At 41.1% G+C, this 27,445-nt stretch overlaps 1 protein-coding gene across 1 annotated transcript in view; it reads right to left on the bottom strand.

Annotated features, from left to right (window-relative positions):
* CLNK (cytokine dependent hematopoietic cell linker) overlaps positions 1-27,445 on the bottom strand; it is a 156,149-nt gene that overhangs the window by 39,494 nt on the left and 89,210 nt on the right. The window contains exons 9-12 of the mRNA XM_057704653.1: positions 12,188-12,213; positions 11,954-11,973; positions 10,751-10,861; positions 1,493-1,520 (exon numbers count right to left, since the gene is read on the bottom strand). Coding sequence (XP_057560636.1) covers positions 1,493-1,520; positions 10,751-10,861; positions 11,954-11,973; positions 12,188-12,213 — 185 coding nt within the window. The remainder of the gene's footprint in view (positions 1-1,492; positions 1,521-10,750; positions 10,862-11,953; positions 11,974-12,187; positions 12,214-27,445) is intronic.

The raw sequence follows: 27,445 nt of genomic DNA on the forward strand, positions 1-27,445 counted from the left end.
AAATAATAAATAAATAAATAAAATTAAAAAAAAAAAAGAAAGGAAGGAAGAAAGGAAGAAAAAGGAAAGAAAGAAAAGAAGAAAGGAAAGAAAGAAAAAGAAAGGAAGGAAGGAAGAGAAAGAGAAACTAAGCAGGAGCCTGTGGGGCTCCTGGGCACAGAAGCCTTTCTGTGTCCCTTGTTCCTTGTTTGTAAGGAACAGACTCCAGACTCCATGACCTTCCCTGAGTCCCAAAGGGCAGGTTCAAACAGTTGCTAATCAGGGAAGGGAGGGGATGCAGAGACAAGGCACCTTGTCCCAGTTCTGCTTCAGGGGATACACATAATACCTTTGAGCTCTTCTGCAGAATTAAAACCCCCAACAAAGGGAAGATGTTACCTACTGGATGAAGCACTCTTCATTCCAGAGAGAAGGTCACAGTTTGCTAACCTCAAGTGAGAGCTACAGAAGATCTTCAGGTCACCACCTGCAGCTAGATTAAAGGACTGCAGGCCCTGCACACACCCTGATCCTTATCAGAAACCCCGCCCTTGAACTTTTGCTATAAAAACTCCTCAACAAATCCTGCCATGTTGGGAGACAGTTTTCAAGGGCAGGCGCCTGCCATGTTCCCCTTTGCCTGGCAAAGCAACAAAGTTATTCTTTTCTACTTCACCCAAAACTCTGTCTCTGAGATTCAGTTCTGGCTGGTGCACAGAGGATTTCAACATCAAAAGAAAAAAAGAGAGAAAGGGATCAACCTCTATGTTCTAGATGTAAAAGCAAAGGTCAAATACTAAGATAAGAACCAAATCCCTTAGGAGGCCAGTGGGAGTGAAGTAAGGACCTACCATCTGCTTAAGAAACTTCTTTGGGGGCTTAAGAAAATAAACATCTAAGGGACTCCATCTCCCCTGAACTTCATGCCATTTACTGAGTCTCTACTGCTCACCTGGTCAGTTACGTGCTGGCTCTGACTGACTTTGACTTTGTCGCAACAACTTTGCCAAGTGGAGGATACCCATCTCTATGTTTTGGTTGGGAAAACAGAACAGAATGGGGTGGGGTGGGGGCAGAAGGATCTGCCCAAGTTCACAAAGTAGTGGGTGGCAGAATGGGACTCTAACTCAGGTCTGTGCAACTCTGTATCTCATATTCCTTCCACTTTGCAGTCCTGTCTCTCTGGTGAAGAGCAAATAGCAAAGTGGTATACAGTTTCCAACATTTATTTCTGAAATGCTGGAGTTTGGAAGCCATCGGTGGAGACCTCATGTCTTCCACGGCTCATGGGCACGCTCTTCTCATCACTGTAACAAGGAACACAGAATATGGGGGCAAGACAGGTATTTGATTTAAAATCTTGAGCTTACTTTGTTTTGGTTAATTTTATCACTGTTAAAATGGGCATATTAATACATATCGAGCACAACTATTATGATAATTATCTTGCCCATCACAGACACTTTGCACAAAAATTCCCTTCTTTGTTTCCTAGGACAAAATTGCTACTTACCTCACATAGGTTCTTTAAGCTTATCTGTCTGCAAGGAAAAGAAATATGGTGTTACATAAAAAACAGTTCATAATGATCCAGATAAAATCATTCTGAGCTCTTAAAAACTCTTTGATTACACTTTCATTGCCAAATTAATAGCCCTTAGTCCAGTGTGATATTTACCACTGTTCTATACAATTAAAGCCAGGTTATTTTTTCTCATAATTTTCTAAGCAAAAGCAGAAGTTATGAGCCAGTATAAAAGGTGGTGACAGAAAGGACATGAACAATCTCGTCTCTCATTTTAGGAGAATTTAAATAACATCATCATTTCTCCTGACATTTGGTTTTCCATGTCAAGTTTCATGAGCACAGAAGGACCTGCTATTATTACCCTGATTTTAAAGCTTTTTGTTTTTTGCTTTAAGGAAGTATAAAGAGTTTTAAGTGTGAAGTTGTGGTACAGCTGGAACCCAGGAAGGCATGCGTGAGAGAAAGAATGCTGATAATTAGTGGAGATCTGAGACAGAAGAAACACGAAACTGAATGGTAGGGAAAGAATTCAACACAGCATTTGATGGAGTGGACATTGGACCATTGGCAGGGTCTCAGAAGAAACTCCAAGCCTTTCATTTATGTTGACAATTGAGTCAGTTAGCCTCTCTCAGCCTCATTTTTCTCATCTACAAAGTGGTCACAAGGATATTCATCTTAGAGGGTTACTGTGAGGATTGCTAGAGATAAAAAGGAAAATGTTGGGCATTCAGTGGGCACTAGTGTTAGAATGTGGGCAAAGCCAGATGAGGAGGTTATGAAGGGAGTTGGGGGGTGACGTGCACATCTATCTACCTAGGTCTGTCTGTGGAAAGACTGGAACTGAAGACATGCCAGGAGATTAAGGCTGTGACACCAATCCCAGTTGAAGGCTGTTGATCTAGAGTTATAAAGATCTCTCTGTATCAGGTAAGATGATCCCAGTAACATACAGCACTCAGATGCTGTACCCTGGTGTCAGACCTCCAAGCAAGAAGCAAGTGTACCGAGGTCCCACATTTTTTAACCTGTTTCATGATTCCATCTGATATAATACATCTGCACCCTGCCTCCTGCTTTTAATAGGACAAGTGGAAGATGAAGAAGTATGATTGGAAGTAATAAAGTAGAACAGACAGCCATAGTATTAATTCTTTTGGGGTTAAATTGAGGCTAATCTCAGTGTTTTTAATGTCTAAGAAAATTTGGCATCTTAGGAACACTGACAGATTGGCCACGTGACTTCTGTTTAAAATGGGTAATTGATTTTAGACTTGTGATTTTAAGTTAATAAGAGTCAAGCTATGTTCAACTCCGTTTGTAGACCATTCAAACTGTTGAAGAGAACTTGAATTTTTCTGTATTTATACATTCACATTTTAGATTTATAAAAATAAAGTGTTAAAGTTTTGCTTGTTAGGGTTTGAATCTGCCCTATCAGCATTAGAAGTATTTAAAATATCAATTACATTAAGTGAATAAGGGTATTTCAAATGTTTAAGGAGATTTAACTGAGTTCCTAAATGTCTTATGTCTTAACCTATATAATGTGACAAGCAGAGTGATTGTCTTTCTGTTTAGATAAAAATATTCCATTTGCAAGTCGACCAATATACTTTATAAATGGAAATTTGAAGCTTTGGGAAAGTTAGCCTTTGGAATTGGTAACTTTCTTTTTTCTTTAGATCTTTACTGGAGTATAATTGCTTTACACTGTTGTGCCAGTTTCCGCTGCACAACAAAGTGAATCAGCTGCATTTATACATATATCCCCATATCCCCCTCCCTCTGGAAGTGGTAACTTTAAAAACTCAGATTTTAAAGTGAGAACCCAAGTAATTGTAAAAAGTCCATTCCATGCACAACAACCGTCCTTGGACATTGAAATGCCTGTGGTGACAAGACCCCCACAAGCTGGTTGACCCCCTCACATGTAAAATGAAGGCATCGCTGGGCTTTAGGGGGTGTCTTCAATGAGATTTACGAAGACAGAGAGACCTGCACAAAGTGATGAAATAGCAGAGCAGGGTGGACTCTGGCCTCCTCCCCAGCACCACCCTGCCTCTCTGAGAGCATGTTTCCACTCATAAGTCTTCCCATGATTGGCTGCTGGAGATGGTCAATAAGTAAAACATGGCCATTGACGACATAGAATAAGTTTTCCACATCCTTGCCTGTGCAAAGTAGGTATTCAGTGTGCATTTGAGGATAATACAGTGTACTCTAAAAACAGCCCTTCCTGAGCCTCCCTTTGTTTTTGGCTTAGTTTCAAACGAATTGGATTTGAATCGTTGCTCTGTCATCTCTGCGCTCCATCACACTCAATAAGTGAAATTTCCTCTCTGAAGCTTCATTTTCCCACCTGTAAAATGGGTAAATGCAGACAGAAAGGAAGAGGGTTGATTAAGGTTCTCATGAAATAATATATGTGAAGGTATTTGGAAGAAATAGCACCTTACATCTGCAGAAAACTTTTAACAGTTACACCCTGTTTTAACTTAAACACTTTATTTGGACCTAATTGTAGGTCTCACGCAGTGATAGGAAATAATACAGAGACATCCCATGTGCCCTTAACCCAGTTTCCCACAAAGGCAACATCTTGCAAAACTATAATGATAATAAAGTCTACACTTTAAAATCAATAGTTTCCATTCATGAATTTGTATATCTTCTTTGTAATCCATACTTTCTCTCTTTTTATGGTTTCTCGATATGTATAATGATTTTTTCCACCTCCCAAATCATCAGAATACACAATTTTGCCATGAAGATTGCTTGAATTGATGCAGTGTCAGCGATATAGTTGAAAAGGGAAAACCATAATTAGGCAAATGAGTGTTTTTGCTGTTGTTTGTTTTTTATTGGGGTATAGTTGGTTACAATGTTGTGTTAGTTTCTGCTGTACAGTGAAGTGAGTCAGCTTTATGTGTGTGTGTGTGTATATACGTATATGGGGATATATATATATCCCCTCTTCTTTGGATTTCCTTCCCATTTAGGTCACCACAGAACACTGAATAGAGTTCCCTGTGCTATACAGTAGGTTCTCATTAGATATCTGTTTTATACATATAAGTGTATATATGTCAATCCCAATCTCCCAATTCATTCCACCATCACCCCTTTCCTCCCCTTGGTATCCATACATTTGTTCTCTATACCTGTGTCTTTATTTCTGCCTTGCAAACAGGTTCATCTGTACTATTTTTCTAGATTCCACACATATGCATTATGCAGCACTATTTACGAAAGCCAGATCATGGAAGCAACCTAAATGTCCATTGACAGAGGAATGGATAAAGAGGTTCTGGTACATTTATACAATGGAATATTACTCAGCCATAAAAAGGAACAAAACTGGTTCATTTCTAGAGATGTAGATGGACCTAGAGACTGTCATACAGAGTGAAGTAAGTCAGAAAGAGAAAAGCATATGAGTGTTTTGTTGGTAAAATATCACACACTTTATTTAAATTATGTTTTGGCTGAACCCTGCACCTCGGGCCACTGAGTTTGCTGAAGCTTAAAGGAAATTTCATGGCTCAGTGACCAGTCTGCAGTTCTGTGTCCTCATCAGAACATTGGGGATTGCAGTACTGCTTTCTGCATAGCTCCAAAGTGGGCTGTGTGTAGCTAGAGCTACAGCAAATGATGACTACTCTCAGGATTTCTCTGGGTGAGTTTTTATTTGGTGCATGTACCATGGTAATGAAATTACCATGGATACATGGTTGGAAACTTTTTTCTTTCTTTCTAATTATGTCAAGGAGAGAGTTTCCATGTGGCGGTGAGTATATCCTGAAAATCACTCTACTTTTCTTCCCTTTTAACAGAGAAAGCCTCCCCAGACTGAAAGTTTTGCTGTGAAACTGTGTTGTGATTACTTATGATAATGATATGTTTCCCTTTTAAATATACCTATTTAAGTAAAAAAAAAAAAAAAAAAGAAAAAAAAAAGTAAGCAAAATATATTAAGTACATGGGTATTGTAAAACTCATAATAATGACCCCTAAGTGGTTGAAAATATCTAACCAACATTCCCCAACCATCGGCGTTCTCTCCTAGTTTCAAGTTGTCCATGAACGATCTAAATGGCAGTTTCCTTAACTGAAGTGCTTCAATTCTGCAATTGTTTTGCGAAGCCAGGACTTAGCTATAAAATAGAGAAGGGCAGAGCTGGCAGAGACCAATGGGGGCCGAAACACAATAGCGGGGACCACCACTGCCACCCACGGTGAGCACGGCCAATTGTAAGGGCTGCAGCTGTCTTCACTGATGTAGTTGATCCCCACATGTAAATCACAGCCTCCCGGGGAGGGTGATTCATTGCAGGGGCCTAGGGAGCAGCTGTTAGGAAGGCAGCGGGCACTATTCTCCCTGCATTGACCAAAGAAGCTCAGATCTTCAATCTTCCTTCTATTTTCAGAGAAAGTGAACCTCACGACAGCCTCACGTGGGTCATTCACACGTGGTTATTAGTAATGGCCATCTGACTACCTAATTGGGCCCAAATAAAAATGAATTGAAAGCTCTCTTCCTAAAGCAAAGCTCTCGGTGGCTTGGTTTGCAAATATTTTCTCCCAACCTGTGGGTTGTCTTTTCGTTTTGTTTATGGCTTCCTTTGTTGTGCAAAAGCTTTTAAGGTTAATTAGATCCCATTTGTTCATTTTTGTTTTTATTTTCATTAATCTAGGAGGTGGATTAATCTCCAAAATATACAAACAACTCATGCAGCTCGATAACGAAAAAACAAACAACCCAATCAAAAAAATGGGCGGAAGATCTAAACAGATATTCCTCAAAAGAAGACATACAGATGGCCAAAAAGCACATGGAAAGATGCTCAGCATCACTAATTATTAGAGAAACGGAGATCAAAACTACAATGAGGTATCACCTCACACTGGTTAGAATGGCCATCATCAAAAAATCTACAAACAGTAAATGCTGGAGAGGGTGTGGAGAAAAGGGAACCCTCCTGCACTGTTGGTGGAAATGTAAATTGATACAGCCAGAATGGAAAACAGTATGGAGGTTCCTTAAAAAACTAAAATTAGAACTACTGTATGACCCAGCAATCCCACTACTGGGCATATACCCAGAGGACACCATAATTCAAAAAGACACACATACCACAATGTTCATTGCAGCACTCTTTACAATAGCCAGGACATGGAAGCAACCTAAATGCCCATCAACAGACGAATGGATAAAGATGTGGTATATACACACAATGGAATATTACTCAGCCATTAAAAAGAATGAAATAATGCCATTGGAAGTAACATGGATGGACTTAGAGATTGTCAAACTGAGTGAAGTAAGTCAGACAGAGAAGGGCAAATATCACATGATGTTGCTCACATGTGGAATCTAAAAAAAAAAAATGGGAAGGATAAACTTATTTATAAAAAAAGGAAAATAGAGTCACAGATGTAGAAAACAATCTTATAACCATAACCAGGGCAGAAAAGGGGAGGGGGGATAAATTAGGAGATTGAGATTGACATATACACAGCACTATATATAAAATGTAACTAATAAGGACCTATTGTATAGCACAGGGAACTCTATTCAATACTCTATAATGACCTCTGTGGGAAAAAGAATCTAAAAAGAGAGAGGAGATATATATATGTATAACTGCTTCTTTGCTGTACAGCAGAAACTAACACAACATTGTAAATCAACTATAGTCCAATAAAAGTTAAAAAATAAAGTAAAATAAAATAAAATAAGATGAAACAAAGCTCTCTCAGTCCTTGTGGCATTCCCAGTGTCTTGCACTGCGCTTTTCACGTTTTTGCCCCCTCAGCAGTCATTACCAACCCTATAATTTTGACCAATGGGTAGGGAAGTGGTTTTTATCAGATGCTTATTGTGTGCCATTACTGGGCTGGGCACTCTGGCCTTTCTAAGCCTTAGAAAATCATACTTTATTGGGCTGCAGAAAGGAGTCAATGGGATGAAATGTAACTATTCTCTGGTGAAGAGGCCCAGTACAGCTCTCATCAGGTCTGAGAATGATTAAACACTGTAAACTACAACCAAGACACCCCAGAGATACAGAAACTTAGATGTGTAAAGATCCCAACACCACCGACATGGCTGACACTGGGCTGCTTGGTGTGATTCAGACAGCAGAGGGCGCTCATCTGGAGATCAAGAGAGTATTTTTATTATTATTATTAATTAATTCATTAATTTATTGGCTGTGTTGGGTCGTTGTTGCTGCGAGTGGATTTTCTCTAGTTGCGGGGAGCAGGGGCTACTCTTCCTTGTGGTGCACGGGCTTCCCACTGCAGTGGCTTATCTTGTTGTGGAGCATGGGCTCTAGGTGCTTGGGCTTTAGGAGTTGTGGCATGTGGGCTCAATAGTTGTGGCTTACGGGCTCTAGAGCTCAGGCTCAGTAGTTGTGATGCATAGGCTTAGTTGCTCTGCAGCATGTGGGATCTTCCCGGACCAGGGCTCGAACCCGTGTTCCCTGTGTTGGCAGGCGGATTCTTAACCACTGCACCACCAGGGAAGCCCAAGAGAGTATTATTTTAGACTTTAGAAGCTTGGACACAGACAGGTAATGCCTAAGCACTTCGAAGCTTGAGTGGGAGAAATATGCCTAGAATCTGGGTCCCTTTGGGTTTCAAACCCTGGCTGTACAGTAGATTCATCTGGGCAGTTTGAAAAATAGCGATGCCCTATAGTGATACTCTCAGAACAATTAAAACAGATCCTGGGGGATAGTACTCTTAAAAAAGTTTACCTAGTTATTTTAATGTAAAGCCAGGATAAGAAACATTGCCGTAGAATCTATACCTTTGATTTCAAGAAAAAATAGGGTTATGGGGACCTAATTCTGTTGGGTACAGATGGGAGATGCTGTTTAAGTGTTTTTCTTTCTTCTTTCATATGCTGTGACTGATATTATCCTAGTACTTTAGAAAAATCACATACCTCCTCACCACACTTCTATCTCATGGGGATGGTTATTTTCTTTTTACCAATAAGGAAAGCAGGATTCAGAACTGTTTAAGAGCTTCCTGAAATTTTACAGCCAGAAGTGGCTCAACTGGGATCCAAACCCTGTCCTGCTGGGTCCGTACATCCTGTTCTTTCCAATGTAAAGAAACAGAAAGAAAATAAAAATCCTCTTTTCTCCACACTAAACAACCTCATCATCTTTGATATTTATTCATCCTATTTTCTATCTCCTTCTCTGAGTTTCGACCAGTTCTTGACACAGTAGACTACTTGGTCTGGAGTATTAGGGACGATGCCTTTCACATTTCCAATTCTGATGTCGTTCTGGTACTGTTGTTGCTTCCAAGACTCTCATTCTTTGCACACAAACATCAAAACAGAACAAATCTGGTGACTCCTAATCTGGCTGGGACCGTCGGGAAACTGCAGAAGGAAATAAGTATTTACCAGACATCTACGGTGTGTCTGGTGCTGTGCTAGGACGTGTGCAGACTGCAGTGAGTTAGCTCCTTCTCTTGGGGTCGAAGGGACAGACATATCCAAACATATTACATGTAGTGGCAAAGGCACCAATAGAAAATGGCTCAAAGTGGTAAATGCAACACTTGTTGGTAATAAATATGTGCTATCTCTGATAAGCACTTGATAGAAATCATCTTATTTAATTCTCACATTAGCCCAGGAGGTAGGTAGTGGGCAGTATTTTTTTTTTTTAATTGGAGTATGATTGTTTTACAATGTTGTGTTAGTTTCTGCTGTACAGCAAAGTGAATGAGCTATACGTATACACATATCCCCTCTTTCTTTGAACTTCCTTCTCATTTAGGTCATCACAGAGCATTGAGTAGAGTTCTCTGTGCTATACTGTAGGGTCTCATTAGTTATCTATTTTATACGTAGTATCAATAGTGTATATATGTCAATCCCAATCTCCCAGTTCATTTCTCCCCTTCCCCCTTGGTATCCATACATTTGTTCTCTACTTCTATGTCTCTATTTCTGCTTATCTTTAGTTTACCGCAAGAGAAAAACTTTGGGGTTAGAGAAGTGAGTCCTTTGCCTTGAGGCAGAGTCTCCCAACCTCTGCTCCGCTGACCTTTTAGGTCTCATTATTCTTTGCTGTGGGGCCATCCCATACAACGCAGGGTGATTGGCAGCATTCCTGACCTTTACCCACCAGACGTATCCCCAGCACCCAAGTTGTCACAACAAAAATGTCTCCAGACACTGCTAACTCCCCTGGGAGCAAAGACACCCGCAGTTAAGAACTGCTGCCCTTCCTCCGCCAGTGTATAAGGAGAACCTACGGTTCAAGTTGGGCAGTTTGGATTGAGAGTTGGGCTGGGGACAGAGAGAGAGGACATTTCCTGAGGAAGAGCAGGAGGGGTTTCTGCATGGAAGATGTATGTTTGTGTGGGGCTTGTAAAGAACAGAAAGGGAAGAGGCACTCGCCAGAAAACTAAAGGGGGGAGATGGCATTTTCGACTCTTTTACGGTCCCTCATCAGAACCGGTGATGAAAGTGTTTTCCATAAAAGTGCGAAATGTGCGTGATAGTTTGAATTTCTCTATCCACGAGAAATACCCATTGATAAACTAGTGCCTTGCACTGCACCTGATCATCCAAGCTTGCAATCAGAAAGCATCTCTCACTCTGTGCAGAAACAAGAGGGAAATGCCAATCTCTGTTCTAAAATAAGGTAATTTTGGAAATCTAAACTCTCTCTCTCTCTCTCTCAAAAAAGAAAGGCCCACTCATATGTGTGACATTTTGGGATCAGAGCTGGCTGTCCAGTGCCCTGCACCTTTGGGAGTGGGGCTCTGGCATCAATACTTAATACCGGAGGGTTGGATTTTTCATATTTATTTGTCAAAAGGGCAATCAATCATGTTTTTGGTACGTGGGTTTTCACATGCACGGTGATACTTCTCGGGCCTGGGAGATGGGAAGCAGGGAGCCCAAAGTGGTCCTCAGAAAGTTTGAACCGCCTTTCCGTTCTGGCAGTGTTAATGTTTTCTTTAATGGCTAATTCACGTCGAGAGTCATTCTTCCAATAACTCATTTTATTACAAAGGAGGTGTATTTTCCATCAAGGAGCCAAACTACAGATTTCTGAGATGCTTTCCCTCAAGGTATGGGTGGCTGTCCCCACCGGGTTGGGGAGCCCATGTAGAGAGGTGCCTGGTTCGTGCTCGCCGCCGCCCTCGCCCTGCCCACCCGTCCCCTGGTCCTCTCACCACCAGCAACAGCAAGCCTCTCACCTGGACCCTCTCTGGACTTCGGGAAAGGTGTGCCTCTGCGGGAAGAGGGGCCTGCTGCTCGCCGGTTCAGGGGGCAGGGGCTGGTACTTCTTTGGAAGCGTGACGGGTGGCCTGTGTGAAGAGTCACAGTGGGGACCTGAGAAGGTTTGCTGCCCAGATGGCTCCTTAGACCTGGAATTCACACAGCCCTGCCCGCTGTGCCCCCAGCTTTGGGTTGGAGACATCAGTTTTTCTGGGGCGAGAGGCTCACGACCTTAGAGGGAGCTTTGAGTGTCAGAATACTCGTTCTTCTAACGAGGCTAAATCTCTCTCCCTGCAATTTGCCCTTTGGTCTGGTTCTATTTTCTGGAGTGTGATGTAATTTTCTACAGGGTGTCATAGGTTTATCAATATGTCATCTGTTGAAGTTTTAGGAGGCCTGGGGTAAAAATATGGCGGCAGCCTTTCATTTGCCCCAGACTGGAATACATGAGCTTTTGAATCTCTCCAAAGAAATAGGACAATGTTCCAAAGTCAATGAGTGCCTCATTCACACATTTATTCATCCACGCCCTCACTCATTCACGAAGTGTATAAAGCACTGTTGGTAGATGCTGCAGATGCAGAAAGGAAAAAGACACAGTCCCTGGCTCAAGATGCTTCCCTCTGGGAGGGCAGAGAGACAAGTGCTGAGAAGATGACCAGCCAGGGTAATAAATGCTGTGATGGAGGTCCTCACGGGCCCAAGTAGAACAACAGAGTGGCCGACTCACTCAGAGCCTAAGAAATCAAGTCTATTGCTTTTGCCTCCATATATATAAGTACAATATAATAATATTTGCATTTATATATGTATTATATATATATGTACTTATATGATTATATACTTATATACTGTGGGTCCCTTGAAGGCATTTCCCAGCGCCACGGCTCTCTGGCAGATTTCTGTACGTAAAGGAGGGAGAGCTTTCTGTACTAAACGAAGGGAAAGAAACAGAAGGCAGGGAAGCAAGGCCTTCATCAAAGATCGATGAGTGAAGGTATACGGAATAGATGACCCTGACCGAATGAATGATTAAATGGATGAATGAGGCTTGTTCAATCCTGTTCATTAACCAACTCATGTTAGTTTTTCAGTGTCAGATGTTTGTGTTTCTCTTTTTCAAATTCTGGAACTAATCGTTTAAGTTTTAGCAAGACAAAATTCTCTTTTCAGCATCTTACCGAGGAGGTGGTATAGGAGTCTGCAAAAAGAAAGAGAATCAGAAATTAAAGTTATGGTTCTTTGAGCAGAGCTAAATGGTTAATAATTTTTTGGTTTACAAATATACATGACAAATCCCAACCAAACTTCCAGGATATATTTTTCAAGTGCCACGTAAGCTTTCACATTGTCCATATTCCTATGCTTCTAAAACAAAGGGTGGGTAACAAATGCATTTTAATGCTTCTTCTTACCTTGTTTCCCTTGGTGGGTTTGTCTCCTAAAACATAAGAAGGAACAGCAGTGAGTTTATGGAAAATGTCATCAAGCTATTTTTACATATGTTTAAATGGAAATCATTCCCATTTGAATATTTTTGGTGATAATGCCAATGAACATTTACTGAGATCTTATTAGATACCCAGTACCATGCTAAATACTTTAGTTACGTGATCTCATTCAATCCTCGCCTTTGTTCTGGATGTAGAAACGGGGGCATGGGGAAGTTAAGTACCTCACCTCCAGTCCCCCAGCTGGTAAATGGTAGAATGAAGATTTCATGGCATGTGGTGCGACCCCTAAGGTCCTCTCTTAGCAATTAACTCTCTCTCTTTTTTTCTTTATGTGACGTGAATATTGCCACATCAGCTTTTTACTTCATCACACCAGCACATTTTCCAGGTGTATCTTTTCTTATTTACCAATGTATTTCTTTCAAGTCTGTATGGGTTATACTGCTGCTTTTATTTTTATTTTTTTTAAATATTACTTATTTATTTATTTATGGCTGCATTGGGTCTTGGTTGCTGCATGGGCTTTCTCTAGTTGTGGCGAGTGGCGGCTACTCTGTTGCGGTGAGCGTGCTTCTCATTGCGGTGGCTTCTCCTGTTGTGAAGCACAGGCTCTAGGCACGTGGGCTTCAGTGGTTGCAGCACGTGGGCTCAGTAGTTGTGGCTCATGGGCTCTAGAGCACCATCCTGGTATTGTGGCTGACAGGCTTAGTTGCGCCACGCATGCAGGATCTTCCTGGACCAGGGATTGAACCCATGTCCCCTGCGCTGGCACGCGGAATCTTAACTACTGTGCCATCAGGGAAGTCCCAGCAATTAACTCTTTTTTTTTTTTTTTTTTGTTTTTTTTGGTGCCGTGACTCGGAGACGAACCGAGGTTGCTGCGGGCACAACGCAGAGTACTAACCACTATACGATCACGGCCGCAATTAACTCTTGATTAACATTCTTTTATATTTATAGTCATCTTATTAATTCAAGTTCCTGCCTCACATGTTCATCGGACATTTCCAAGAAGAGGAAAATAGCATCATGAAATTTTCCAGATGAAAGGGTTTTCTAAGACCCCAGAATCCAACTGTTTTATTTTACAGATGACTGCAACTAGGTAAGGCAATTGCTCAGGACTGCCCAACCCTAGAAGAGCCTGAATGAGGCCTGGAAAGGAATTTTCTAACTTCTGGGTAATTTTATTTGCACAGTTCAATTTGATTGAAAGATAGTTACTGAGCTGCCACTCTGAGCTAAGCACAGGACCAGGCACTAGGGATAAAAAGACAAATACAATGTAATCCTTCCCCTCAAGGTGTTTACAGGCCAAGTTCTAGGTTCTGGGAACATACTGGGGAAGGTGAGAAACACTGTGCCTGCTGCCATAGGGCTTATACCTAAGAGGCGAGACATGCATTGCAAACATTGAAATCGTGATAATTTCAAGAAGAGAAGGGCGTGGTGTTGCAGGGACACACAGGGGACTTGTTAGTCTGGGGTGTCAGAAAAAAGCTCTTTGAGGAAGCAATGCTCACTTATCTGTAAAAATGGATGTGCCCAAATAAATGCTGTTTTATAGGGGGTGGGAGGAGTCAGTGAGACAACATCTGTATCTTATCGTAGGAGACGTAAAACTCAGCCGAGCACTGGCCAAGCCTTCTTTATTTGTGAGACACGTTTGGACTAGATCCACGCTTTTTAGCTTTGCTATGAAGAGCCCTTTGGGGCCCCTCTGGGGACTCCCAAGGAAACTGCAGGGCTGGGGGGCTTGTTTCTGGCTCATCACCCCATATCACTTGGCGGGCAGGCTCCACCTCCATCCACTGCCCACTGGATCCCCTCTTAAAATTTCTTTTGAGGAAAGATCCAGCTGGACAAAAACAACACAATACAACACATACTGGATGATTTTAAAGGTTCTTCCAGGTCTAAAAATAACTACTTCATTGAACAAAATTACCATGTTCCCTATTTTGTTTTTGGAAAACACTTTTTAAAGAGATAGGATAGATTTCTCTGCATGAATTCAAACACAGATGGAAAACAGGAATCGTAGATGTTCCTGGCAATGTGAAAACACAAAACATGACCCAGGATGTATTTCAACAACAGCGGCCACCTAGTTAATGTTAGATCTTTGGCTCTTTCAATGATATTACTACAAAACTTAGGCCACAGGATGCTTCCTTAAGGCATGAAATTAGAAAATATAAAACTAACTTGCCCTCATTTTACTGCATTTTGGCTTCAGTGACAGAGCTCCCTGGGGAAATATCCTTTTGCTTATGTTGATGACTTTCCCTGTGAAGCTAGATGTCGGCTGTCTGAGACACTTTTCTTCATAGCTACCACTCTATCTATTGGGGATCAGTTCAATTCACTGGAAAAAAATTCAATAAAAAGACAACATCTGAAATTCAATAGGAACATTCCATTTATTGCTTCGGAGATATGTGTCCTGTTTGCTTCAGTGACTGTGAGTTTAGAAAAGGACATCTATCTTGCTTTTATTCATTCACTTATTATTGAGCCCATAGTATGCCAGGCATGGATTCATTCTTAATACGTTTATTGATGTAGGTGTTGGGAAGTATAATGTCAAAAAAAGTTGCTATTCTCATGTAAACTTACATTCCAGTGGCAGGAGATAGAAAACAAATAAAATTATAAGATGACAGGTGATGACAGGTGCTACAAAAAAAAAATGAAGTAGGGGAGTGAGCGATGGGGGATGGGGCTACTATTTTTCAGACAGACCCCAGCAAGCCTCTGTGGTTAGGTGATGAGAACAGAGGCTTGAAGAAAGTGAAGGAACACACCATGTGAATACCTGGGCAAGAGTATCCCTGACAGAGGGAGAAGCAAGTGCAAAGGCCCTGAGGTCAGATGAGCACAAGGGGGCGCTCCTGCCCCAGCGGTGGTGGAGGAGGTGGAGGCGTGCCCAGATCACACAGGCTCTTGTAGGCTGTGGGGAGAACTTTGCCTTAACCATGGTGCAGCTTTTCTATCCACTGTCCGTGAGTCGTGTGCCTTCATTATAACGTAAGGTTTTCCCTGGCGTCAGTGAGTATGGCCCTCATTTAAAAAACGTGTGTATGCAGAGCTACCATATGGTGTAGTAATTCCACTCCTGGGTATACACTCAAAGAGAAATGCAGACATACATCCACACAAAAAATTGTGCATGAATTTTCATAACAGCAGGAGGTGAGCACCGGGCGAGTGAGCAAAGCTTCATCTGCTGCTCCCCATCACTCCCTATCGCTGCATTACAGCCTGATATTATATGCAATAGCAAAAATCCTGAGGGCTTTGGCTATATCAGGTACGTCTAATGGCAGTAATTTATGCCATGAGCTTCTCTTATTTATTGCTTAGATCAGCCGTCCCCAACCTTTTTGGTTTCACTGAACACAAGTTTTCCATGGATGGGGCAGGGGGCCGGAGGGGCTGGGTCAGTCTGTAATGCAGCGATAGGGAGTGATGGGGAGCAGCAGATGAAGCTTTGCTCACTCGCCCGGTGCTCACCTCCTGCTGTGCAGCCCGGTCCCTAGCAGCCAGGGGTTGGGGACCCCTGGCTTAGATAACTGAAAGTTTATAGACTAAGAGGTAGAAACAAACTTCAGGGACTCCGCAAGTGAGAAAACTGGATCAAACAGGTAAAGTAACTTGTCATACCATCGTATAGCTCTGGCAATAATTCAGCTAAAATGCAACCATCCTTGTTTTTTTTGGGGGGGTGGCTTGTTTAAGAAAGTAATAACAACTCTGGTATGTGGCATCCTGGAAGAGGATGAGATTCGGAGCTGAGTTTCTGGAGTTTGAATTGATTCTGCTACTTACTATGGGCAGGGTCACGGCAGGTCCTCAATAAATATTTATGAAATAAACAAATGGATTGTGATTTCTCATGTGGAAAAGTGGGGCATGTTTACTCATACTTCATGAGACTTCATACGTGGAATAAATGAGTTCATGCACTTCAGGTGGTGGCTTTGAATGCATCCCTACTGTTACCAGTATTATTGTATAATGGAAGATTAGAGGGAAAATGGCAATAGACCTTCCTGAGGAGGTACCCAAATATCCCAAATGCTATGCAAAGTTCCCTTTTCCATCAGAAGACCCAAACAGCTGTTCTTTGAGATGGTTCCCATCTTGACATTCAATCAAGCAGCTTTCACTAGGAGGAGGCTGGCATGCTCGCCATCTGGTGGCCGCTTGTGTGATTAGCACCATCTGCCCAGACTCTGTCCTTATTCTGCTCTTCAGTCTGAAACAAGATAGTTTTCACTTCTGTGGCAAAATGTATTGTTTCTTGGGGGATCGTGTAGTGAGCTGAACACAGAATCGCTGCAGATTCTATTACCTCCATAACTTGTAAGGTGAAATCATGAACAAGTTGTCAACCTCAGAGGGTTCTGTGAAGTCAAAGTATCGTGAGACCTGTTTGTGGCATTTCGGGGTGGGGGTGGGGCGGGGCCTGGTGCCAGCTTATGGGAGCTGGTTGTGAAATTTTCAGGATTTTGCAATGCAGGTGTTAAACATGCCCATTATTAAAAAAATTAATTATGTAAATGTACAATTAAGTTATATCAAAAACAAAGGGAGCATGTGCTCAAAGCTCAGGACTTCCTAGTTACTCTACCACGTTTATCTATGCTGTCGAAGTTATTTACTTCTATTGTGTCTATGCTGGAAATACTAAAAAATGGTCTCTCTTCCCAACTCCCTGTTCGATGATCGTGTTGGTAGCTTGAAATCTGCCATAGGGGAAGTGTTTACACCTTGGAAATTGTCAAATGCTGCAAATTAGGATGTGATTTATCGTTTTACTGCTTTTCTAGGCTTAAAGAGATGGAGAAAATGTTGACAAAGCAAATTAAATTTAAAAGTGTGTTGCGTCTGTACATTGTCCCGTTACATTGTAAACAGGAAAATTGAGGAAATATACTTTCCGTTATTGGAAAACTATCATCTGGCTCAGCTAAGAAGCTCTTCATGTCAGCACATCAATTGCAGTCATTGTTTGGCTACAGATACAAGATTTTGGAAAAAATCAACAAAAGCACTCTGTGAAAATCAATTGGTTATATATAATTTATGGTAGAGTGTTGTATATTTTACTATTTAAAAATTGTGCTACACATCCTTTTATCAGTAGAATTTATAATAGCTGTATATATGCATGTATACACATACTATTTTTTTGAGATGCAATATTTTCTTTAATATGTCTGTGGTGAGCATAATTACCTTTTTAAAAAAGAAAGACGGACTTCCTAGGTGGTGCAGTGGTTAAGAATCTGCCTGCCAGTGCAGGGAACACAGGTTCAATCCTTGCTCCAGGAAGATCCCACAGGCCGAGGAGCAACTAAGCCCATGAGCCACAACTATTGAGCCTGTGTGTCACAACTACTGAAGCCTACATGCCTAGAGCCTCTGCTCCACAACAGGAGAAGCCACTGCAATGAGGAGCCCACGCACCACAATGAAGAGTAGCCCCTGCTCGCCACAACTAGAGAAAACCCGTGCGCAGCAACGAAGACCCAATGCAGCCAAAAATAAAATAAATAAATAATAAAATAAATCTTTAAAAAAAAAGGCTATTTTTTAGAGCAGTTTTAAGTTTACAACAGAATTAAAAGGAAGGTACAGAGATTTCCAATTTATCGCCTGCTCCCACACATGCATAACCTTCCCCATTATCAACATCGCTCGCCAAAATGTTACATTTTTTTTTACCAAAGACGAAGCTACATGGACCCATCATAATGCCCCAAAGTCCATAATTTACCTAATGGCTCACTCTTGGTGGTGTGCATTCTATGGGTTTGGACAAATGTATAATGTACTCATCATTACAACATCATACAGGGTATTTTCACTAAAAATCTTCTGTGCTCCATGTATTTATTCCTCCCAACTCAGAATCTTGGCAATCGCTGAATTTTCTACTGCCACCATAGTCTTGCCTTTTCCAGAATGTCAGGTAGTAGGAATCACACAGTATGCAGCCTTTTCAGATTGGCTTTTTTCACTTAGTAATACGCATTTAAGTCTCCCCCATTTATTTTTGTGTTCTGATAGCTCATTTCTTTTGAGTACTGAATTATATTCCTCAGTGGAATGTCTGGATGTACCACAGTTTTTATGTATCCGTTCGCCTACTGAAGGACGTCTTGGTTGCTTCCAAGCTTTTGGTAATTATGAAGAAAGCTGCTATAAACCTCTCTGTGTAGGTTTTTGTGTGGACGTAAAATTTCAGTTCCCGTGGTAAATATCGAGTGTGATTGTTGGATCATATGTATGGTAAGAGTATGTTTAGTTTTGTAAGAAACAGCCAATCTGTCTTCCAAAGTGGCTGTACTATTTTGCATTCCCACCAGCAGAGTATGAGAGTTCCTGTTGCTCCACATCCTCACTAGTATTTGCTGTTATCAGTGTTCTGATTTGGGCTATTTTAATAGATGGATAGCGGTATCTCATTATTGTTTCAATTTGCATTTCCCTGGTGACATATGATGTGGAGCATGTTTTTCAAATGCTTATTTGCCATCTGTATAACTTCTTTGGTGAGGTCTCTGTTGAGGTCTTTGACACTTTTTTTTTCCCCCATTGGGCTGTTTGTTTTCTTATTGTTGAGCTTTAAGAGTTCTTTGTATGTTTTGGAGAACAGTCTTTTATCAGGTGTGTTGACTGCAAATATATTTTCTCTCAGTCTATGGCTTGTCTTTTTCTTCCCTTGATATTGTCCTTTGCAGAGCAGACATTTTTAAACTTTAATCAAGTTCAGCTTATCAGTCATAGATCACGTCTTTGGTGTTGCAGCTAAAAAGGCATCACCATACCTAAGGTTATCTAAGTTTTCTATGTTATCTTCTGTGAGTTTTATTGTTTTGATTTTTAATTTAGGTCTGTGATGCATTTTGAGTTAATTTTTGCAAAGGGTGTAAGGTCTGTATGTAGATTTATTTTTTTGCGGGTAGATGTCCAATTGTTTTAGCACCATTTGTGGAGAAGACTACTTTTGCTCCATTGTATTGCCTTTGCTTCTTTATGAAAAATCAGTTGGTTCTAGGTGGGTCTGTTTCTGGGTTCTCTATTCTGTTCCACTGATCTATTTTTCTAGTCTTTCATCAATACCACACTGTCTTGATTACCACAGCTTTATAGTAAGCCTTGAAGTTGAGTAGCATCAGTTTTCCAACTTTGTTCTCGTAACTTTTTTCAGAGATTTGGATATTACACATTTACCACTGCTTGTGATCTGGTTTTAGTGCTACTGCTAATGCGCTGTGTGACTTAATACAAGTTGTTTGGCCTCTCTGAGCTTGGTATCCTCATCTGTGATTTAAATGGTTGGAAAAGAAGATATGTAGGATCCAAGAATTTGTTTCTCGATAGAAGGGACAGAGATGCAATAAAGTGGTCACAAATGGGATCTTTCAAATCATTAGAGTTGGGTTTTAATCCCCCCCATCACTTACTGAAGAATCTTGGCATATTATTTAAATGTTCTGGGCTTGTTTCTGGGTCTGTAAAACGCAGATAATGAAGTACAGTCCCTTGGATGGTCAGGCTTACATAAAATAATATTTCTTTTTCAATTAGCTCCTATTCAATTTGTGTTAAATGTATGCAGTACCCTTTATCTATGAAATATGATCATCACAAAGCAACAAACACTTGTGGAAACAAACCATCAGTGTAACGTTCTGTAATTAGAGACATAGACTCTGGACAAAACTGGATAAAACCTGGCCTCAGTCACAGTATTTATTATGTCTAAGAGTTTTATAATGTATGAAAGGGAAGCATTAGGTTTTCACAGTCCGGATGATTAATTGCAGATGCGTCCAAAGACGCAACTTACCATCCAAGTGGCTAGTGCTTTTTTCACATGGCCTGTTTGAGAAACCTCTCCATGCCTGTGGAAACTTTGAGAAATTAATTCCAGCAGTAAATGGCTGAAACCATTCTTTGGGTTGAATGGGGAGGGGTTAAGATAGGCAAAGCCATCTGCAAAGAGTGACAATTTTACTTCTTCTTTTCCAATTTGGATTCCTTTAATTTCTTTTTCTTCTCTGATTGCTGTGGCTAACACTTCCAAAACTATGTTGAATAACAGTGGTGAGAGTGGACACCCTTGTCTTGTTCCTGTTCTTAGAGGGAATTCTTCCAGTTTTTCTCCATTGAGAACAATGTTGGCTTTTGGTTTGTCATATATGGCTTTTATGATGTTGAGGTAATTTCCTTCTATGCCCATTTTCTGGAGAGCTTTTATCATAAATGGATGTTGAACTTTGTCAAAAGCTTTTTCTGCATCTATTGAAATGATCATATGGTTTTTATCCTTCAATTTGTTGATATGATGTATCACGTTGATTGATTTGCGTATATTGAAGAATCCTTGCATCCCAGGGATAAACCCCACTTGATCGTGGTGTATGATTTTTTTAATGTGCTGTTGCAGTCTGTTAGCTAGTATTTTGTTGAGGATTTTTGCATCTATATTCATCAGTGATATTGGTCTGTAGTTTTCTTTTTTTGTGACATCTTTGCCTGGTTTTGGTATCAGGGTGATGGTAGCCTCGTAGAATGAGTTTGGGAGTGCTCCGCCTTCTGCAATATTTTGGAAGAGTTTGAGAAGGATAGGTGTTAACTCTTCTCGAAATGTTTGATAGAATTCGCCTGTGAATCCATCTGGTCCTGGGCTTTTGTGTGTTGGGAGATTTTTAATCACTGCCTCAATTTCTGTACTTGTGATTGGTCTGTTCATGGTTTCTATTTCTTCCTGGTTCAGTCTTGGAAGATTGTATTTTTCTAAGAATGTATCCATTTCTTCCAGGTTATCCAATTGATTGGCATATAGTTGCTTGTAGTAGTCTCTCATGATGTTTTGTATTTCTGAGGTGTCCGTTGTGACTTCTCCTTTTTCATTTCTAATTCTGTTGATTTGCATCTTCTCCCTTTTTTTCTTGATGAGTCTGGCTAATGGTTTATCAATTTTGTTAATCTTCTCAAAGAACCAGCTTTTAGTTTTATTTATTTTTCTTATGGTTTCTTTCCTTTCTTGGGAAAATTGGACAGCAACATGTAAAAGAATGAAATTAGAACACTTCCTAACACCATACACAAAAATAAACTCCAAATGGATTAAAGACCTACATGTAAGGCCAGACACTATAAAACTACTAGAGGAAAACATAGGCAGAACACTCTTTGACATACATCAAAGCAACATCCTTTTTGACCCACCTCCTAGAATCATGGAAATAAAATCAAGAATAAACGAATGGGACCTCATGAAACTTAAAAGCTTTTGCACAGCAAAAGAAACCATAAACAAGACTAAAAGGCAACCCTCAGAATGGGAAAAAATAATTGCCTATGAAACAACGGACAAAGGATTAACCTCCAAAATATACAAGCAGCTCATGCAGCTTCATACCAAAAAAGCAAATAACCCAGTCCACAAATGGGCAGAAGACCTAAATAGACATTTCTCCAAAGAAGACATACAGATGGCCAACAAACACATGAAAAGATGCTCAACATCACTCATCATCAGAGAAATGCAAGTCAAAGCCACAATGAGGTATCACCTCACACCAATCAGAATGGCCATCATCACAAAGTCTGGAAACAACAAATGTTGGAGAGGGTGTGGAGAAAAGGGAACTCTCCTGCACTGTTGGTGGGACTGTAAGTTGGTACAGCCACTATGGAAAACAATTTGGAGGTTCCTTCAAAAACTACAAATAGAACTACCATATGATCCAGTAATCCCACTCCTGGGCATATACCCAAAGAAAACCATAATCCCAAAAGAAACTTGTACCATAATGTTTATTGCAGCACTCTTTACAATAGCCAGGACATGGAAGCAACCTAAATGCCCATCAACAAATGAATGGATACAGAAGATGTGGCATATATATACAATGGAATATTACTCAGCTATAAAAAGGGATGAGATGGAGCTATATGTCATGAGGTGGATAGAACTACAATCTGTCATACAGAGTGAAGTAAGTCAGAAAGAGAAGGACAAATATTGTATGCTAACTCACATATACGGAATCTAAAAATGGTACTGATGAACTCAGTGACAAGAACAAGGACGCAGATACAGAGAATGGACTGGAGAACTCGAGGTATGGGAGGGGGCGGGGGGTGAAGGGGAAACTGAGACGAAGCGAGAGAGTAGCACAGACATATATATACTACCAACTGTAAAATAGTCAGTGGGAAGTTGTTGTATAACAAAGGGAGTCCAACTCGAGGATGGAAGATGCCTTAGAGGACTGGGGCAGGGAGGGTGGGGGGGACTCGAGGGGGGGGGGCGTCAAGGAAGGGAGGGAATATGGGGATATGTGTATAAAAACAGTTGATTGAACCTGGTGTACCCCCCAAAAAATAAAATAAAATAATAAAAAAAAAAAAAAAAAAAAAAAAAAAAGATAGGCAAAGCCAAGGATGTGGGAGGGATCTGCCAGCTTTAACAGTTCCTCAGTAAGGTCGGAAAGCGCAATTTCTTAGGAACCTGTATGTCAACAGCTGCACCTTGGGGTTAGTGACAGATGTGGGATAGAAGCATCTTTCCTAAACAAGCCCAGGAGACATCTTTTCCAAGGACCTGGGTGTGTCTCAGGGAGTGGAGGGCAGGTGGGCAGGTAGGGTGAAGGGAAGGACTAAGGCTTCAGAGGTGATGACACGGGAGGTGGGGTGGGTGGATTTATATCAATGGATCGCATCTACAGATGCACAAAATGCTAGAGGCTGTTGTGTTCTACCATATTTCTACAGATGGGCTATTAAGGGCCAGTAAGGGAATATGACTTGCTCAGGACCCTACGGGGCCTTCCTGGGACAAGCCTTCGCCCATATCCTTTGCTTTATCTCCTCTGACGTACCTAGATAACAGTATTTGATGCACATTTCCTGTGTTGTTTTACAGATGTGAATGGAAGTGTTAACTACCTGATGACCCTGAGCACACAGCCCCCAGGCTTCCTGGAGCCTAAGGACTGATAATGTTAACCCTGTGTCACCGCCCTTATTCCTTCACCATCAGCCAATCAGAGAACTGTGCGCAAGCTGACTACACACCCTGTGACCCCTCCCCCTCTCCCCCCCACCCCCAACCACCAACCACCAACCTGGCTTTTAAAAATGCTTTGCTGAAAACCTTCTGGGAATTTGGGGATTTTTAGAGCGTGAGCCATTCCATCTCCTTGCACGGCCTGGCAACAAACCGTCCTCTGCTCCAAACTCCGACCTTTCGGTGTGTTTGGCCTCACTGTGCGTCGGGCACATGAACTTGCACTAATGAATTCGCAGCGCAGAGACAGGGCCAGAAGCAGCCAGGCTTCTTGACTTGCCCCTCTTAGGCCCCCACCTAACGGGAACGCATGGCTGAGGGTCACAGGTTCGTCTCTAGGTGGTCCTATGACACCTGGCAATGCTTATCTAATACACTTTTATTAAACTGGGCTAAATCTTAGGGTTACTTTAGTGTTTCCTCTGCACCCACTATGTGCTCAGCACTGTGCTATGTCTTTGCGGTAGGGAAACCGTGTTTAGTAAGCTTTGGTCTTTGTGATTGAGGAGCCTATTTTTATATTCATTGGTAACAGATTTATTGTGTATGCTCCACACCAAAGTAGATAGGGCATGAGATGGTTTCAGCCTACACAGAGAGGCAGGAAGACATTCCAGGGTAGGGAGAACAGCACAGGGTAAAAGAGGGAGGAAAGAATTCTGAAAATCATTAGTTCAGTTCAGTATCCCTTTGTTGAGGGTCCATCATGGGTCAATAACTATGCCCTAGGATTTGCGTTGGTTATTACCTTTAAAACAGACAGATGGGACTTCCCTGGTGGAGCAGTGGTTAAGAATCTGCCTGCCAATGCAGGGGACACGGGTTCGATCCCCGGTCTGGGAAGATCCCACACACCAAGGAACAACTAAGCCCATGTGCCACAACTACTGAGCCTGCACCACAACTACTGAAGCCCGAGCGCCTAGAGCCCATGCTCCACAGCAAGAGAAGCCACGGCAGTGAGAAGCCTGCGCACCGCAAGGAAGAGTAGCCCCCGCTCCTCGCAATTAGAGAAAAGCCCGCGCACAACAACGAAGACCCAACACAGCCAATAAATAAATAAGTAAATGTTAAAACAATCAAACAGATGTCTTACGATGTAGGTGCATTTCCTCCCTTTCAGAGATATGAAAACTTAAACTTGGAGAGGTTAAGTTCCTTGTAGATTTCACATTTGGAAAGTGGTAACCCTGGGATTTGAACCCAGGTCTCCTTGTCCCCAAATCCAACATTCACGCAACCACGTTTTAGCTGCTGCTGCATCTTGGACATAACGTTAACTTCCTCTGAGGTCACTGTCTCACACCTCAGCCCAGTGTCCCTTGCTGTGTGAATCCTTGCCAGGATTCACAGTTCTTTTGCTGGGGCAGTTAAGCATGTATACGCTTTTTCGAGTTCACACGACACTTAGTATAGACCTGAACAGACTGGGCTCCTCACGGTCTAAGGTCTTCTGGGACTCGTTGCCCTGGCACAGAGTGATTTTGAATAAAAACGTCCTTCTCCCCTGGTAGTTATCACACGATATTGTAACTACCTTGTTTTCAATTCTCCTTTTTGTGGCTACTTTATATTTCTCTTTTGGAAAGTGTATTTGCTGCATTGAGCAGTTATCAAACCCTTTTCCTTTTCTCTGTGTGACAGTGAGACAAAATACCATCCTGTAGTTCCATTAATGAGTGATTTTACAACGTTTATAACATTAGCTTTGAACTGAATATTGTATCAATGCCTCTATCACTTTTCCTTTTTTTTTTTTTTTTTTTTCCGCACCCAAATAAGGACATGACCTCTATCACTTTTGAGCCACTGGTTGTGTCTGAAATAAATTTAATCTAAAATGGTAGGAGAAAAATCTTAAATTTATTTCTTATCATTTCTAGGTCTGTGGCCTAAAGCTTGTTATTTTTGTTAAGGATATAATCTACAGGATGGCAAATTCCATCATTTTTTGCAATGTTTTGTGTTGCTGTGTTCTGCCACTAGAGGACAGTATCATCCCTCAATTTGTGTCTTTTGCACTAAAAATTGCATAGTTTGGATGAGTGGGAAATCAGAGAACGGGGGAGTTTGCAGGAAAAATTTTAGATACTAGCCAACATAGTAAAACCCTGGAAACATTGTTATAGTTGATAAAACTTGGGTTCTGGTCTAGGCTTGGACTGCATTCTCTGTGACCTTGAGTAAGCCTCTTCTCTTGCTAGGCTTCTTGGCATAAAATGAGAGGGTAGAACCAGATTAACTCTAAACTCTTTGGCATCTAAATTCGACTAAAAGCAAACCAATAAAAATCTTTTCATGGCATTATGTGGAATTCTATTTTTCTTCTTTTCAACCAAGCTCATGTTTCTGGATATATGTGTTTAGCCATCTATGCATAATTCCCTCTTTCTTATTATGGACAGTTTATTGTATTTCGTTATAAATTCATCCTTGTATACGGTATGCTTTTCACCTCAAAGGAAATTGGTTTAGAGTTTGTGCTTGATTCACATGGAAGGCAAAGAGAAACTCATTTTAGCCTCCTTTATTCTCAGCGTTAAGAGGCTAAGCCACACCCTTTTAGAATATTACTGCTATCCTCACCTGAAAACAGACAATTTCTTGTGCATCTGTGGTTAATGCTAATTAATGGTTCAGTACAAACAACTTATGCTATATAAATACTTTGCCTATAAATAAACTTTTACCCATTATCAGAAATGAAAGAAGAAAAAAAAAGCCAAGCTTCAGGGAAGATAAGTTCTTGAAATCTGACAGTTTCCAGATAATGTCAGAATATGATTTCAAGAAAAATAATATGAAATGTACATTAACATAAATCTATAACTGCTCAACTTGATGAAAAATATCACCATAAAATTCTGCCGTTACTGAACCACCCAATATGTTTTTCTCTATGACATTTTGTGAGGATGAATCAATTATCTGAGAATGTGTTTGCATCAAAAAGACAGAATTTTGTAATAAACCCATAAATCATTCACATATTTTCCAGCACGATGCCTGATCCAAAAAATGGGGGTATTCATGTTACTTTTCTCCTTTTCAGCTCCTTCCTCTGTACAGTACCTTAGAGCTCCATGTGGTAATACAAAACCATCAATTATGGAAGTGCAGGAAGAGAAGACATAAAGAAATAACCCTTATTGAGGAAGTTTTCCATGCCACCTACAAGCTCAACTTCTGTGAGCCTTGCTTTCACTGAGGTCCTCTCTGCAGTTATGACTTCAGTTTACACTGCTGTCTACTTTTTCAAAAGTCATATTTTATAGCCATGGTACCCGGATATCAGCCAACAACCCTTGTAAAGTTGACAGCAGTAGTAACTCTGAAAGGTGTGCCTTTCTTGCACTCCTTGGGGAATTACTTTGCTCTTTTTTTTAATTTTGGGTAATTAATTTCACATAAAAATCATCATCCCATTTTTGTTTGGATTATTGGGAAGTTCAGAGGCAGACTAGTAGTTTAATTTTAATAGAAGGTAGTGGACTTCCCTGGTGGCGCAGTGGTTAAGAATCTGCCTGCTGATGCAGGGGACACAGGTTCGATCCCTGGGTCAGGAAGATCCCACATGCCGCAGAGCAGCTAAGCCCGTGCACCACAACTACTGAGCCCATGTGCTGTAACTACTGAAGCCTGCACACCCTAGGGCACTGTAACAGAGACCCAGAGCAGTCAACAACAACAACAACAAAAAAGAATGTTGTGATGTGTGCCCGAAGATCTGGAATTTTATCTTTACCTTAGTCTTAGAGTCTATGTAGATATTTCCTGTGATTAAAAATTTTTTCCTTCTGTTTTACCATGCAAGTTTTCGTTAACTACTCCAAATGTTTGTGAGCTGAGGTAACGTGTAGATGAATATACGGATGAATAGTGGTGCTATCGGATTTATAATGAGAAATATGTACTTAGTCTTTGCCCCTCGGTCTGGCACAGAGCTCAATCCCTTGGAATTTCATAAGTGAAGAGAGCTATCCAGGTGTCTTTCGTTTTGTTAAGGAGGTAACTTTTGGACCCCACCTAAGGATGGGGGCTGGTTGCCAGTGGTGCATAGCCAACCACGTGATTAGAGGGTTGGAACTTACATTTCCCCACATCTACCCTTTAATCCTCACCCT

This window comes from Hippopotamus amphibius, chromosome 13 (assembly GCF_030028045.1).
Source record: "Hippopotamus amphibius kiboko isolate mHipAmp2 chromosome 13, mHipAmp2.hap2, whole genome shotgun sequence".
NCBI classification, from domain to species: Eukaryota; Metazoa; Chordata; class Mammalia; order Artiodactyla; family Hippopotamidae; genus Hippopotamus; species Hippopotamus amphibius.